General features: G+C 37.2%; 1 protein-coding gene across 7 annotated transcripts in view; it reads right to left on the reverse strand.

Moving 5' to 3' along the window:
• The window catches only part of TMEM62 (transmembrane protein 62), a 50216-nt gene that overhangs the window by 3569 nt on the left and 32880 nt on the right, over nucleotides 1–13767 (reverse strand). For 5 of the 7 annotated variants that reach the window (XM_081226846.1, XM_081226850.1, XM_081226844.1 and 2 more), the window contains 5 exons: nucleotides 13701–13739; nucleotides 12533–12692; nucleotides 7876–7989; nucleotides 5121–5205; nucleotides 2026–2130 (listed from right to left, as the gene is read on the reverse strand). In XM_081226846.1, the coding sequence (XP_081082972.1) occupies nucleotides 2026–2130; nucleotides 5121–5205; nucleotides 7876–7989; nucleotides 12533–12692; nucleotides 13701–13739 (503 nt within the window). The remainder of the gene's footprint in view (nucleotides 1–2025; nucleotides 2131–5120; nucleotides 5206–7875; nucleotides 7990–12532; nucleotides 12693–13700; nucleotides 13740–13767) is intronic. The other 2 variants (XM_081226847.1, XM_081226845.1) reach the window with 1 other exon arrangement.

Genomic DNA, 13767 nt, shown 5'->3' on the forward strand with positions numbered 1-13767 from the left:
GAAAGGAAGTTAAATAACTATGACTGATTACATACATCATGAGATGCATTTATAGAAATAATGAAGAAATATGAGACTAGTCATCTATAAGCATTTATTTGTACAGCTTTTCTTCTTTGCTAATCTCTGTGTTGCACTCAATATCCTAGCTAACCAATTATTTGCTCCTTTGCTCCATATTTCTCTAGATTATGAAATTGCCTGAGTACGTGCTATACCTGGAATAGATTCCAGAAACAGATAGGAGTACATTCACAAATTTTAGAAGATTCTATTACAGTAGTAACCTCAGTATAATGCATTAACATTTCCTTTAAGAAGCAAAAAGGTACTCCATAGATACCACAGTTAATTTTCCAGATAACTGAGATTTACTCCTTTACGCAACAAGACTTCAACCACTTTAATCATTCTAAAACACACTTCTTTCTTATAAATGTTAATGAATGTATTTTAACCTTTTCTGGCTGACCCCCAGTCATTACTTTGTACATCAACTACATACTCAGGGTTAACATGTACAAAGTTTAACTCACTTCTTTATTTTAATTTTTCATCTGCAATGCCAGAATGACTTTTCTCTGCCCCGTATTATTATTTACTGCCCCTTCTCAATGTTCAGGCTTCTAGAACTACTATATTGTCAAGAGTGATTAAGGGACAGTCAGATTTCCCTTCTCAAAATGTAATACCATCATTTGCTGGTAAGGGTAGAGTTCAACTGGGACTTCCCTGGTGGTCCAGTGGTTAAGACTCTGCGCTCCCAATGCAGGGGGCCCGGGTTCAATCCCTGGTCAGGGAACTAGATCCTGCATGCTGCAACTAAGAGCCTGCATGCCACAACTAGATGATCTCACATGCCACAACGAAGATCCCACATGCTGCAACTAAGACCCGGTGCAGCCAAATAAACAAATGAATAAATATTAAAAAAAATAAGAGTAGAGTTCAACTTTAAAAAGTCATAGGTAATTTTCTCAGATATATATTATATATACTCCATTAGATACATATTAGTTTTACAAAGTGTTTCCCCTTTTAAGTTTCAACCTTTAAAAATGAAACAACTCCCCTTCGAATGTTTTCCTTTACAGCCAGGAACCAAATCACCTGCTTTGCCTCCTAGTGGAAGACAAGTGTCTAAAACAGCTTCAACCTATCTTCTACCTCAAAAGGGGAATCTGGCATAGCTTGTTATGCAGAATTGTAAAGGGTCATATTATTTCTTTAACTACTTTCCGTTCTCAGGTGGGAGTTTCTAATGAGGAAAGAAAAGTCCAAAGATGGACTGAAAGTAGAAAACATAGACTAAGCAACAAATAGTCTAATCTACTCCTAAATGACTCTTAGTAAGGAACATTAGTAAAAAGCTTTAAAAAGAGACTCACAGTGCTTTCTGCTTCCATAAGTGACTAAGTGATTTTGTCAGTATTGGGTATAATAATTAATGTAAGAGAAGAGCTCAAATGCCTGAACTCACTGCTTATCTCAGTTTCTCTCTTTTTTGAGCTGAGTTTTTAGGAGTCACACGGTAGTAAACAGTCACTCAACTACATACTAGGCATTGTGCTTAATGCTGGGCATAGAGGGGAACAAGATAGACAGGACATCAATGGATATTCTAATGAGGGGAGAGATGATATATACAGAAGATAATCATAAATTCTGATAAAGTAATGAAGGAAATAAAAAGTATGGTGAAATAGAGGATAAAGCTTTAAGGTGGTCAAAGAAGGCTGCTTTGAGGAGATGGCATTTAAGCTGAACTTCTATCCTCTATTAGGTTTCTACACAAATACTAATTGTCATGGTCCTCTCAGCACCCTTAAGTTAACTTGGTGTTGACTAAATGTCCTTTAAGTTAGGAAGGAACTTTATTTCCCAAGATCACGTCACAGGAAATGACTTATGAAGGAGCAGTGTGCCGGTCATTATGCTCTCAAGAACCTAAATGACTACTGTTAAAATTCTCAGTATATTCTTTGGCAGAATTCTCCACAATCTCAGGTTTCCCAATTGACTTACCCAGCACTGTATAGAGTGTCAGCAACAACACAGAATAGTAGAAGATGCTTATTTTGCTCAAGACATGAAGGGAAAATGAGGTCAAATTTACAAATCCTGGAGGTCCTAAACAGAATAAATTTGAAAAATCCAGTGAACACATGCAAAGTTCAAGTTTTTTATAATATTTTCTAGAAGACTTCCATGGGCATCTACTACATTTTCAGCAAATCATTTGTTATATGGATGATACCACTTTAAATTCAGAAGTTGGCAGGAATTCTGATAAACCAACTCACTTAGAATTACAGAGGGTAGGAAGGTAAAGCAATGGTGTAATTGTCACACACACACACACAAACACATATATTCTGTGCTCAAAGGATGGTCAAAGCCCTGTTTTCCATGAGATTTAGTATCCAAATGTACAAACTTCCAAAAGTTGCATCAAAATATATCAAAGGCCACCCCAATGTTCATTGCAGCACCATTCACAATAGCCAAGACATAGAAGCAACCTAAACGTCCACTGACAGAGGAATGGATAAAGATGTGGTACATATATAATGGAATATTACTCAGCCATAAAAAAAGGAATGAAATAATACCGTTTGCAGCAACATGGATGGACCTAGAAATTATCATACTAAGTGAAGTAATTCAGACAGAAAAAGACAAATATATGATATCACTCATATGTGCAATCTAATTTTTTAAAAATGATACAAATGAACTTATTTACAAAACAGAAACAGACTTACAGATATTGAAAACAAATTTATGGTTACCAAAGGGGAAACGTGGGGGTGAGGGATAAATCAGGAGCTTGGGATTAACATACACACACTACTATATATAAGATAGATAACCAACAAGGACCTACTGTATAGCACAGGGAACTCTACTCAATATTCTGTAATAACCTATATGAGAAAAGAATCTGAGAAAGAATGAATATACATATATGTATAACTGAATCACTTTGCTGTACACCTGAAACTAACACAACATTGTAAATCAACTATCTCCAATAAAATTTTCTAGAAACTATATATATAGTACTATATATACTATATATATATCAAAGGCATATCAAACAAATATCAAAATTTAATCTTAACTATGAGTGTCTGTCCAAATATTCCTTTCCCATATGTGATACAGCTCTTAACTCACAGCTATCCTCTTACTCCAACTGAAAGGGATCCGCAAAAGTCTCCAAATTAGCATCTCTTAAAGGGAATTCCCTGGTTTCCCAGTGGTTAGTACTCTGCACTCTCACTGACGAGGGCCCAGGTTCATTCCCTGGTCAGAAGACTAAGATCCCACAAGCTGTGTGGTGCAGCAAACACACACACACAATACAGTGCCAGAAAGCCCAAGTGTAAGGGCTTCATTCTGCAGCCACAGACTAAATCATCACAGTTCCTCAACCCCAGCAAGCCATTTCACTCATCTGCAGCCGATCATACACTGGTTAGCAGAAGACTATGATGGCAAGCTCAGTACACAGTGAGCAATGCTAGAGGTGAACTATTTAAAGGTTTAAAGGACTGGCTCCAGTGAAAGACAGCCTGATGTAAGTTAAATAGCACGTCTTCCCTAATAGGCCAGCATATTCATTTTATACTCATAACACTGTTCAGCCTGACAGTTAATTTCAGACAAAGCCTGATAATGCATGGCCTTTCTCACTTTGTGTGTTTCATACTTGCTACTCACTCATCTCTCAGCTTCTCTCTTGTTCTAGTCTGGTACTTCTCAAAGTATTAATCTACATATCTACCTATAGTAATTATATATTGTAAATACATCATTCTTTAGCCTTAGAGGCAGCTATGCCTTAAACTTTAAGCAATGATTCTCTACTTTGGCTACACATTAGAATAACCTGAGGGAACTTTTAGTAAATACTCATGCCCAGGTCTCAGCCTCCAGAGATTCTGATTTAATTGGCCTGGGGAAGAGGGGAGCTGGGACAGCAACCCAGGTGATTCTAGGCAGCAGGACTGAAAATACTGCTTTAGATAGAGCCGTGCTTCTCAGCCCTGACTGCACATTGGAATCATCTGGGGTGCTTTAAAAAATACTGATGCTTAGGTCCTACCCCCAGAGATCCTGTGTAAACACTGAGGGTGCTGTGTAGACACTGAGATGTTAAAAAGATTCCAAGGTGTAGTCAAAGTTGAGAAGTGTTGTTTAAAGGAAAAAACTAACCTGGGGTCAGTCTCTTATTAGCTATGAGACATTGGACAACCTACATAACCTCTGCAGTCCTTAGTCTTCTAATCTTTAAAATGGGGACAATAATACCTACCTCACAGTATTGTTGTAAGGATTAAGTGAGATAATGTAGGTAAAAATATGTTGTAAATTTTAAACAACTATACAAAAATACTGGTATTCCCACATGAGGCTGGGGCCTCCCTCAAATATTTATTTATTTATACTGTATACTGGCAAGAAAATATATGTGTGCAATAGTGCTTCTTGAACTTTTTCATAGAATTTAAATATATATATATATATATATATATATATATATATATATATAAAAGCAGACAAACATTCAGTTTGTATATGTATACTACCTATTCAGTTAATCATTTTACTGTTTAACCTTTACTACAGTACTCACCTCCCCCACAATCAGTTCCTGATCCCAGGGACTTCATCCAAGCCAAGAAGGGATAATGAACATTTAATTCAACAAGTATTTATTGTCTGTAATGCACAAACTGGGTGCCGTGGAAAAGAGAAAAGAAGTAGAAAAGAAGAGCTCCTATATTGAGGAACTTACAGTCTGATTGAAGAGAAAATGTATATACATTTGAAGTGGTAATGTAAAACAAGGTCATTGGCTAGTTAAATACAGAATTAATCCTCAGGAAGGACTGTTGGGATTCAGAGAAGCAAGCGCTCATTATGACCTAGAATGGCTGGAGAAAATGGTATGGAAGAGAGGGTTTCAGGTGAGCACGGTAGTTTGAAGGATGCACCTCACAGAGCTCAGGCAAAGATAATTTGCATTGATATTTATCACTTGGTAATAGTGAGGACATTATGGGATACACTAAAGTAAAGTCTTCTAAGATTAAGGAACCATGGTGACTAACCTTTATGCTCTGGATATGCTCGATACCGAAAAGTAATGAGAATGATGAGCTGGATCAGCACAATCATCACAAAAAGGACCCGGGCCTGCAGAGAAATATTCACGTGACATAGATACATGGATATAGCTTCAGTTTTTTTAAATGGCCTAATTAACAAAAATGGAAATGACATCATTAGCAGAAATGACTATATGAGAAAAATATACAGTCAAAGAGAATTGAACATCTGACCCACCAAAAAAGATAACTGTAAGTTGCCTCAGCATTATTCTTTCAAGATTTGGATATGATACCTGGACCAATGTTGAAACTAAGTGATTTCATACAGTTATATAAAGTGATCAAATTAAAATAGTCCACTTTCACTGTACTAGGATAAGTATAATTTGTACTGTTTTATTTAAAGTTGTATAGGAGTGAAAAAAAACACAACAGTACACAGTACACTGCAGGCTGAGTGAACAGAGACTGCATTTCCTTATGCTTTCTCCATCAAGAAGTCACTCACTTGGAGATTAATTCACAGTAAAGAGACATTTTATCTAGGCTCTTGTTTCTCAAAGTATGGGTCCCAGATCATCATTGGAATCACCTTCAGCCTGTTAGGAATGCAGAATCTCAGGCCCCATCTCAGCCCTACTAATCAGAATCTGCCTCTTATTAACATTCCCAGGTGATTCATAAGTACACCAAAGTTTCCAAAGCCTAATCTAGGTGACCGTTAAAAATTCCCAAAAGAAAAATAAATGACACAAAAAGATTTGTAAAAATGAGGCAAATGCCCATTAGTCGTATTTTTTAAAAGTTCAATCACACAAGTAATAAAAGTAAATTAAAATAATAAGGAATTCACATTTTAAATATGTGAGGATATATATTAAGGTATCTCTGGGAGATGAAATTAAAGGGGGTTTAAATTTTCTTCTGAACATTGTAGTGTATTTTATATCAATACCCAGGATAGGGAGATCTGAGGAAAATAAAGCGTAAATTGCCAGAGCTTCTCTGAAAGACAGTTTGACAGTGTATATTAAAAAAAAAAAACCCATTTATTCATTCAAGAAATATTTATTTGAGGGCCTACTTGTGTTAGGCATATCAAAAAGACAAAGATCTCTGCCCTCACAGGGTTTATATTTTAATGAGGGCGGACAGACCAAAAACCATGAATATAATAAATAATTTAAAATTTTGTGTAATTATGTAATAAATAAATGAAGTATATAGAATAATGTGTCCACTCTTTGATCCAACAATTCATTTCCAGAAATTTCCAAAAAAACTAATATGTACGACTCACAGACTTAGAAAACAAACCAGGGGCGAAGGGTGGGGGGAAGGGATAGTTAGGGAGTTTGCAATTGACGTGTACACACTGCTATATATATATATATATTTTTTTCTTTTTGTTGTAGTACGTGGGCCTCTCACCGTTGTGGCCTCTCCCGTTGCGGAGCACAGGCTCTGGACGCGCAGGCTCAGCGGCCATGGCTCACGGGCCCAGCCGCTCCACGGCATGTGGGATCTTCCCAACCGGGGCACGAACCCGTGTCCCCTGCATCAGCAGGCGGACTCCCAACCACTGTGCCACCAGGGAAGCCCCACACTGCTATATTTAAAATGGATAACCAGGGACTTCCCTGGTGGTGCAGTGGTTAAGACTCCACGCTCCCAATGCAGGGGGCCAGGGTTCAATCCCTGGTCAGGGAACTAGATCCCACATGCAATGCTGCAACTAAGAGTTCGCATGCCACAATTAAGGAGCCAATGAGCCACAACTAAGGAGGCCACCTGCTGCAACTAAGACCCAGTGCAACCAAATAAAATAAATAAATAAATAAATATTAAAAGAAATAAAATAAAATGGATAACCAACAAGGACCTCTAATATATAGCACAGGGAACTCTGCTCAATATTATGTAACAACCTAAATGGGAAAAGAATTTAAAAAAGGATAGATACATGCATATGTATAACTGAATCACTTTGCTGTATACCTGAAACTATCACAACATTGTCAACTATACTCCAATATAAAATAAAAAGTTTAAGAAAAAAACTATTATGTGCAAAAACTTAGTTATAAGCAGTATTTTTATAGTAGAGGGAAAAATTGGAAACAAATGTCCAACAAAAGGGAAATAGTAAAATAAATTAAGATGTATCTATGACAATATAATGCAGCCAATAAGCATCATTTATAAAATAAATGTGATGTGAGAAAACAGTCAAATTCCTCAGTGGAAAAAATCAGACAGAAAAAAGAGAATGAAAAGTATATTACCATTTTATATTAAAAACTCATATCTTAATGTAAATAAGAGAAAAATAAATAGAGAGTATCATAATGAGAAATACAATGGCTATAATGGCTAGTGTGATAAAAGAATGATGTGGGGCTGATTGTACTTTATTTCTAAATTTTCCAAGTTTTCTATATTAAGCATGTATTATTTATGTAGGAAGAAATATTATTTTTGAAAGATCCCAATCCAATTTAGCACAGTCCCTATAATTCCCTTAGTTATCCTTGTTTTATGGTACTAGGTAGAACTAGGTCCCAAAACAGGTATTATATGTCCATGCCTCCACTTCTTTTCATTCAAATCCATTTAAAATCACTGTATTCTTCTAGACAAGCAACTAAACTTTTAATTTTATAAGGTTCCACTTTCTCATCACATGATTATATTATTTATGACTTTGGACCTACCAAATTAAAAACACACATAACACGTAGTTGAATTTACTCACCACAGTACAATGGTCAGTAAGGAGAATAAATGATGCCAGAGGATCAAACCTGAGGTGAATGTCCTCTCGAGCAGAAAATATGTGGTGAACACTCTTACTTCTTCCAGCAGAGTCCTAGTTATAAGCACAGCAGAGAAGCAACCCTCATGTACAAATACGTACAAGGTTCCAAGATTAAGTTTCCAATAACTTTTGTCAGTTACTCAGAATAAGCAATATTTTTTTCATTTACTTTTGATTCTTCCTATAAGCACTTTAAATAAAACTTCTTTTAAACCCTGTAATTCTAGATTTGAACTGGAAATATCAGCATGTATTACAATGTATTCTGTTTAAAAAAAAAGAAATCTGTATTTCCCTCTGTTTACTGAAAAGGCCTAAAAATAATAATGAACTCAACAACAATGAGCTAGCTGGGCTAGTGCCCAGATTTTGGTCTCAAAATAAAACTTCTCACTACAAGAAACCAGTGCTCTTTAGAGAAACAGGTGATTCCAGTTCTTGAGTAAGAAATGCAAAAGAACTTGAAACATCTTCTACCAGAAAGCAAGAAAACTAACAAGGACTACAGGGATTGTATCAAAGGACTTAGTGGCCAACTTGGAGAGGCTCCCACTAGTCAGACAAACAACTGAGCATCAAAAAGAATAAATGCAATCGATTGAAACATACTAAATATATATTTTTTAAAATATGAATTAATAATGATACTAGAAGACTCATTTAGTTACCTTTGGCAGAAGCTAGAGAAGTAACTCATTACTTTGAAAACTGGTTTAGAACAGGAAAGGTGGAGGAGGAATGAAGACTTATCCTGCCTTTCCTGTATGAACTCTATATCTGGGTACCAAATAGATGAGGCAAATTTTTTCTTTGTGGGACTATTCTAATTAATACTCCTATAATTAGGAGTGGCAATTTGAATATCACCATTTTATAACTCTGATGAAATAATGGATCTAGGCTGAGATTACCAGTAAGTGCTAATCCCTCAGTGAAAAGCTGATTGGGTACTGAAAAGCTGAATGGAGGATAAGCCTGCAGTGTGCTGGCACTGGCTTGACTGACCCACAAGGGCCAACTGCTACATATTCAGGAATTTTGCAGACCAGCTGATGTGTCAGTAGCTTAAAATCAGCTACAGAAGGAATACTTATACTATGGAAATTGGTATAAATCAGGGAGACACTACAAATCAGGGTCCTCCCTTCAAACCTGCCCCAAGCTGATTGTTAAATATTTACCAGCATACCACTGGGTAGGGTCAACAATATCTGCATACATTGATCAATCTTAACATTATTAAAAGAGAGACGACCAGATACTATAGGCTTCTGATAAAAGCATAAAACACCAAATGAAGTATTCCTGCCAAAAAACAGACTCAGATCTGATCTAACCTCGAAATCTAACTACAGTAATAGAAACTAGATGGGGTAGAGGAACATGCTATATGATAACACATGGATATAAACAGCAAAAATCCAGAACACAGAAACAGTACAGGATAAAAGATCCAGTTTCCAAAGCAAACAAATTGAGAGGGGAAAAAAAAAGGAGGGTGGAGAGGGAACTTATAGGTTAAAAGACAGTGAAGAGACAATCACCTAAATGCAATATTTGAGCCTTGTTTGGATTCTTATTTGAACCAACCAAGCGCAATTATATGTGACAAAATAAGAAAACTGAACACTAGCCGGATAGTTTGATATTAAGGAATTACTGTTATTTTTCAGGTGTGACATGGTACTATGGTTACATTTTTTAAAAATAGCTCTTTTAGAGATATATACTGTCATATTTACGCAGATGAAATGACATCGTGGTACAGGGAGAAGTGGATGGAGTACAGATGAAACAAGACTGGTCAAAAGTTGATAATCTTTGAAGTTGGGTGAAGGATACATGGAGATTTATTACAGTATTATCTCTTTCATATATTTTAAAAATTCCTCATCATAAAAAGTTTTAAAATAGCAAAAAGAACTTGTACTGGTGTTTATCAAACTTTTATTGCTCAAATGTTCTTACTCTGAATGACAAGTTCTTAGGGTTTTTTTTAAGTTCTTGTTTTAAGGCAGAGATTTTCTTTAATTTTGAGATATAGAGATTTCTAGAGTTTGCTCTTTAAATTGGCAAAGGAGGCACAATAATCTTAAATTCTGGTTCTCAAACTTTAATGCACATCAGAATCACCTGAAGGGACTGTCAAAACAGATGGCTGGGTTCCATCTCCAGAGTTTCTGATACATAGGTGTGGGATGGGATTTCTAACAAGTTCCTAGGTGATGTTGATGCTACTATTTCAGGAACCACACTGAGAACTGATCTAAAGGTCTAGTTGGTACTAGGCTGCCCAGAACTTTACAGATATTCAATAAATACAGTGAATAGATAAAATATAAGATAATAAATCGATGTCTTCTCCCATGAATTTTCCTTTCAGACTTATCTATGGTATACTGTATTTAAAAGGACAGAACTTTCTCACTGATGAATGAGGGGACAGGTTCCCTGTTTAATATTCAGTAGACTAATTTTTTAAAGTTATACTCATAGACATAAAACAGATCAGTGGTTGCCTGGGAATGAGGGTGGAGGGAAGGCAGTTGTAAAGGGACATTAGAAAACTTTTGAGGGTGATAGATCATATTGATTGTAGAAATGGTTTTAAGGATGTATAAGAAAGTCAAAACACACAAAATTGTACTCTTTAAATATATGGAGTTGTTTAATATAAATTCTACCTCAATAACGTAAGAAATGTTAAACATATAAAAAGTACATGTGATTTCACATTTTTACTAAGGATTCAACTAAGCAGGCAGATATGTTCAAGAAATGTGAGCTATGGTTTCTTCCTCGTAAAACTACAGAAGCTGGGGTTCGGAAGCAATCCAAAGATTTGGAAGTTCCCCATTCCAACAGTGAGCAGGTCTCCTACGGTTGCTCCTACTTCTTCCCCATGACTGTAAAGATAGGGAACAATTTATTCTATGTGCACTTGTATCTTCAAGTCTTTTTAAAATGAGCCAACTTCTAATATGAAAGACCTTAAGGAGTTCATCCCCAGGAGTCCCTCCTTCCACTTCCTACCCATGAGTGTCTTCCTCCTCCTAAGCAGAACACTTCAAAGATGGGTGGTACTGGGCTTCCCTGGTGGCGCAGTGGTTGAGAGTCCGCCTGCCGATGCAAGGAACACGGGTTCATGCCCCGGTCTGGGAAGATCCCACATGCCGTGGAGCGGCTGGGCCCGTGAGCCATGGCCGCAGGGCCTGCACGTCCAGAGCCTGTGCTCTGCAATGGGAGAGGCCACAACAGTGAGAGGCCCACGTACCACAAGAAAAAAAAAAAAGATGGGTGGCACTGCAAAGTGCCTTCTCTCATTTCCTCATCTATGAATTGGGGATAAAACCACCCACCACATAAGATTGTTATACAGATTTCGTAAAAAATTCTAAGTGTCTGGCATCTCCTTAGAAGAAGCTCAGTAAATAGCTCCTTCCTGCTCTAAATCCTTCTCTGTGACACATACAAAAAAGACAATGAAAATAATCACATGTGTTTTCTGAAGGACTACTTCATAATCTTCAAACTAAGACTTAACATTAAAAGATAAAGTTTAAAACTTCATCAAATCATAAAGTTGTAGAAATTGACAGATTTTTTTTTCCAGAAGCTAATTTTTTAGCACAGTCTATCCCCTAAAGTGTTTCAGATTGTTGATGAAACTGCTTTATTTTGGTGATGATGATCACTTTCTACTCTGGCAGGTCTAGTGAATTAAATGCTCCCCAAGCTGAATCAGAAAAGGGACAGGCAGACAGTTACTGCATGTGCTATCAATGCCCACTCCCCAAACAAAAAATCCCTTTGATGGATGCCTTAAAAATTATTTACCCTAGAGCTTTCAAAAATAGTGACACAATTTCCTATACTTGGAGACAGCAAACAAAGGCGTGGATACATAAATATTATATGTTTTCCGACTTATTCTATTATCTTCAGGAATATTGGGGAACGTGCTCCCATTATTAAAAGATTCTGGCCAAAGCTGGAAGAAAACAGAAGAATGATTCCCTGGGGATAAAAAAAGGGGACTATAGCGCTTCCCTGGTGGCGCAATGGTTGAGAGTCTGCCTGCCAATGCAGGGGACACAGGTTTGAGCCCTGGTCTGGGAAGATCCCACATGCTGCGGAGCAACTAGGCCCGTGAGCCACAACTACTGAGCCTGCGCGTCTGGAGCCTGTGCTCCGCAACAAGAGAGGCCGCGATAGTGAGAGGCCCGCGCACCGTGATGAGGAGTGGCCCCCACTTGCCGCAGCTAGAGAAAGCCCTCGCACAGAAATGAAGAGCCAACACAGCCATAAATAAATAAATAAATAAATAAATAAATAAATAAAATTAAAAAAAAAAAAAAAAAAAGGGGACTATAGCCAGTAGTTGCACACTCATGTCCTCTGCCCAGTTTTTAGTCCAAAAGTAGAATTATTCCTGAGTGTCCATTTTCAGAACATACTAAATCCAGTGTATTCAAATTTTTTATTAACTTAGTTTCATCTTATCAATTGACAAAAACAAAACAAAAAACAAATCGGAGTTCAATGTGGTTACAGCCTAATCATTCACATAGCAAGTTGAAAATTACTAACTTACCTGGACGATTACTTCTACGTTATGTGTCTTATTACTGTAGTTTCTTGGATTCCACTTTAGTATGAAAATAGGACCAGACAAATGACTAGCTTGCCCTAAATGAACTCCATCAATCTTAACTGCGACTGAAGTAATGGAAGATAAGGAAAACACCAAGACTCTAAAATGAGAGCATAAATGCATGGTTTTAGGTATTTGGCATTGTTTTTATAAAGAATAATAACCCTATTATAACCTGAAAAGATGTAAGTACAGTTGGCCTTCCATTGGTTGATCTGCGAGTTACTGGGATGTGGAACCTGTGGTTTCTACCAACCATGGATCAAAAATATTCAGAAAAGAAAAATTTCAAGAAAGTTCCAAAAAGCAAACCTTTAATTTGCCTCTCGCCAGCAACTATTTACATGGCAGTTACATTGTGTTAGGTATTATAAGTAATCTAGATATGATTTAAAGTATATGGAGGATGTGCATAGGTTATATGCAAATACTACACCAGTTTATATAAAGGACTTGAGCATCTGTACACTTTGGTATTCCCAGGGGGTCCTGGAACAAATCCCCCAGAGATACCGAGGGACAACGGTAAGGCAGACCATTACATTGTACAATTGTTCATATGACACTCTTCATATGATCTGGTTTCTTTCTAAATGGTGGCTTCTGGAGTTGTATAATTCAGCCGACCTGAATTGGTGGGAAATTAGAAACTATTCTAAATCTAAATCTGATATCCAGCTCCTATCAAGAAACCTGACCGAGAGATGTATGTTCCACTTACCTAGTGATCAAAGGAAATAAATTAAAACATATTGGTACCCTTTTTTCCAGAATAATTAGTAAATTTTTGTAAAAGTACAATATCCAATAATGATAAGAGTGCTGTGAAATTGGCACTCGTATTGCTTGGTAACATTATAAATTAGTATGTTTTAAAAAGTAATTTGGGGCTTCCCTGGTGGCGAAGTGGTTGAGAGTCCGCCTGCCGATGCAGGAGACATGGGTTCGTGCCCCGGTCCGGGAAGATCCCACATGCCGCAGAGCGGCTAGGCCCGTGAGCCATGGCCGCTGAGCCTGCGCGTCCAGAGCCTGCGCTCCGCAACGGGAGAGGCCACAACAGTGAGAGGCTCGCGTACCGCAAAGAAAAAAAAAAAAAGTAATCAGGTACCTTGTGCACTGCTGGTGGGAATGTGAAATGGTGCAGCCACTGTGGAAAACAATGTGGAGGTTCCTCA

This window comes from Mesoplodon bidens (assembly GCF_964165515.1).
Source record: "Mesoplodon bidens genome assembly, chromosome: 3".
NCBI classification, from domain to species: domain Eukaryota; kingdom Metazoa; phylum Chordata; class Mammalia; order Artiodactyla; family Ziphiidae; genus Mesoplodon; species Mesoplodon bidens.